Raw genomic sequence first — 2,500 nt, 5'->3', positions numbered from 1 at the left:
CGGACACTTGTGCGAGGAAGGACATTTTTCACGAAGAAACAGTACTCGTTCCATCTCCAAATCCGGTCTAACTCGACGGATTCTTGCTTTCAATCGCTTCAACGTATATAATTTGTACCTGCTATCTCATCAAGAAAAGTTCTATCAGAACGAATCAATGCTTCTGTCTTTATTTGATTCACTGAGTTGACACTGCTTGGCCGGCGACAATCACAAGATTTGTCAGATCAAGATCGTTGAGAGGGGTTTCAGGGTAGGTGTTGGATTGCATCCATTGTCTACTGATAGTATATAAGAAGTCACTGATTGCATCTCATTTTCTCCTAGATGACGAAATTCACGTTTAATCCATCTAAAACAATGCCTCAAACTTTCCCAAGGCGTTTAAAAATGTTACTCGGAGTTTCTTCTTCTGAAACATGAAATTCAATAACAGCTTCCTGTTGCTGACGAACATTCGTAGGGCAGCCATTTTGAACTACCATAACTTTGTCAAAGTTTGACAGAATTAAGATTTTCAACTTTTGGTTTATAGACTACACACGTAAGTTCAATTGAGCTAAAGATGGCGTCACATGAAAAAGAAATGAACTCAGTAGGACATCTGCTGTTCCATTACTTTTTGACTCACCATCGTATGACCCTTACTGATAAAACTTTAATTGGATGAAGGGAAACCACTGGCTTTTGAATGTGCAGATTGAATCGTTTAATAAACTCTGCAGAAGGGTTATCCCGGCCATCTCCCAGAAGCTGGTAAAAATCAGCTCCGTTTTTATGCGCCATAGACAATGAATTTGTTTTCTTCATATTATCCCACATGTTTTATTTAGGTTGGATTCGTGTCAAGACTGACTTAATTAAAATTATTGTTCTCTAAGAAGCCCTCCGTATTTCGAGCCATACGCGATGGTGTGTCGCCATGAATGAAAACTGTTGCGATGTAATTGTCTCTATTGTAACTGTCTGATGACAACTCGATATTCATTCTCAAACGGATGTCATGTGACCAAACTTCCACTGAAATATATCCCAGGTTTCTGATTTGAATGGTATTTTCTTTGCTGCAAACCCCCACCATTTTTCCTGTACTGCTATATAATATTAACTTGTAAATAGCAGTTCGTGACACAGCAAACCTGCATGAATGTTCTGCAACACACAGCCCAGCATGAACATGTCAAATCAAACAGGCACGGTTCTCAACACTTAGTCTTGGTATGATATTTGTCAGCGACTGTATACTTACAGTTAAAGGGGAAAAAGACTAATCTTGTTAATATTTTATATATCAAATCATGTGAAGTCACGCTGATTTCAATTAGGTTTTTGATTGCTATTTTTTTTTAATTGAGAAGAAAGAAACCCAAATTGTTTAGAGTGTTCTTATAAATCAGTTAATCACATTATGATGAAGGTTGGATTCAATTTTGCTTGTTTGTTGGTTTTTGTTTTGTTTTGTTTTTTCTTTGTTTTTGTTTGTTTTTTTTTTTTCTTTTTTTTTTCTTGTTTTTTTTTGGGTTGTTTTTTGTTTGCAAAGCGGCTATGAATGTCAGCAATAATCCATGATCCTGCTTGTTTTTGTTTGTTTTTTTTTTGTTTAGTTTTTGGTTGTTGTTGTTGTGGTGGTGGTTGAATGTACAATTTGCCTACCCTTTGGTTGATGAATTCTCTTGGATTATCTAATTCAGTAGCGCCTTGAGGGATGCATTGATAGTATAATGCATATCCTCTGAGGTTGGCCCAGGTGCATGTAGAGTCGTTCTTAAACGTGTACTTTTTCATCACATTCTTATCGATAAGCATGTCGGGTTTGGCATAGGCATAAACGCGTTGATTCTCAAGATCAGCTATTACATCAAATTCATTCCCATTGTTCACGCCAGTAGCGGTGAAAGTATTGGGCAAGCAGATCCTCCCGGTGTGTTGGGCAACGGGCATACCTGCCATGATGGTTGCAACGACGACGACGAGAAGAAATTGATGCATTTTGTGTCCACACGAACTAGAGGACATCGGAAATCAACAATAATATAAGTGATCATCATCATCGCCAGCACCACCAGACAAGGAGGAGGAGGAGGAGGAGGAGGAGGAGACGAAGAAGAAGAATTAGAAGGATAAGAAGAAGAAGAAGAAGAAGAAGAAGAAGAAGAAGAAGAAGAAGAAGAAGAAGAAGAAGAAGAAGAAGAAGAAGAAGAAGGAGGAGAAGAAGAAGAAGAAGAAGAAGAAGAAGAAGAAGAAGAAGAAGAAGCGTAGATAATGGCCATTCAAATGTAATATTGAGTTTATCCATCTCATCGGATCCGAACAAATAACATTTTTTACCTTTGGTTTTACCATATTTCTTGTTTTTGTTTTTTTGGTCATATGATTTACTCGATTGCTTTATAAAATACTGTAAACGTCATATTATTTGTAAAACGTTTATTTATCCATTCACTTTTATAATTCACGTCTGTAAAACCAATTACTTTATAGATAAAGGAAGTATATTTTT

The 2,500-nt window shown here is 36.9% G+C and overlaps 1 protein-coding gene across 1 annotated transcript in view; it reads right to left on the bottom strand.

The window, feature by feature from the left end:
* The window catches only part of LOC144970018 (uncharacterized), a 3,905-nt gene that overhangs the window by 797 nt on the left and 608 nt on the right, over positions 1-2,500 (bottom strand). The window contains exon 2 of the mRNA XM_078909189.1: positions 1,654-2,005. Coding sequence (XP_078765315.1) covers positions 1,654-1,989 — 336 coding nt within the window. The 5' untranslated portion in view covers positions 1,990-2,005. The remainder of the gene's footprint in view (positions 1-1,653; positions 2,006-2,500) is intronic.

The sequence above is a fragment of the Berghia stephanieae genome, chromosome 4 (genome assembly GCF_034508935.2).
Source record: "Berghia stephanieae isolate SIO BIC M18660-M18661 chromosome 4, UCSD_Bste_1.3, whole genome shotgun sequence".
In the NCBI taxonomy this organism is placed as follows: domain Eukaryota; kingdom Metazoa; phylum Mollusca; class Gastropoda; order Nudibranchia; family Aeolidiidae; genus Berghia; species Berghia stephanieae.
The sequence above is the reverse complement of the archived record's forward strand: the minus strand, read 5'-3'. Positions and strand labels throughout refer to the sequence as shown.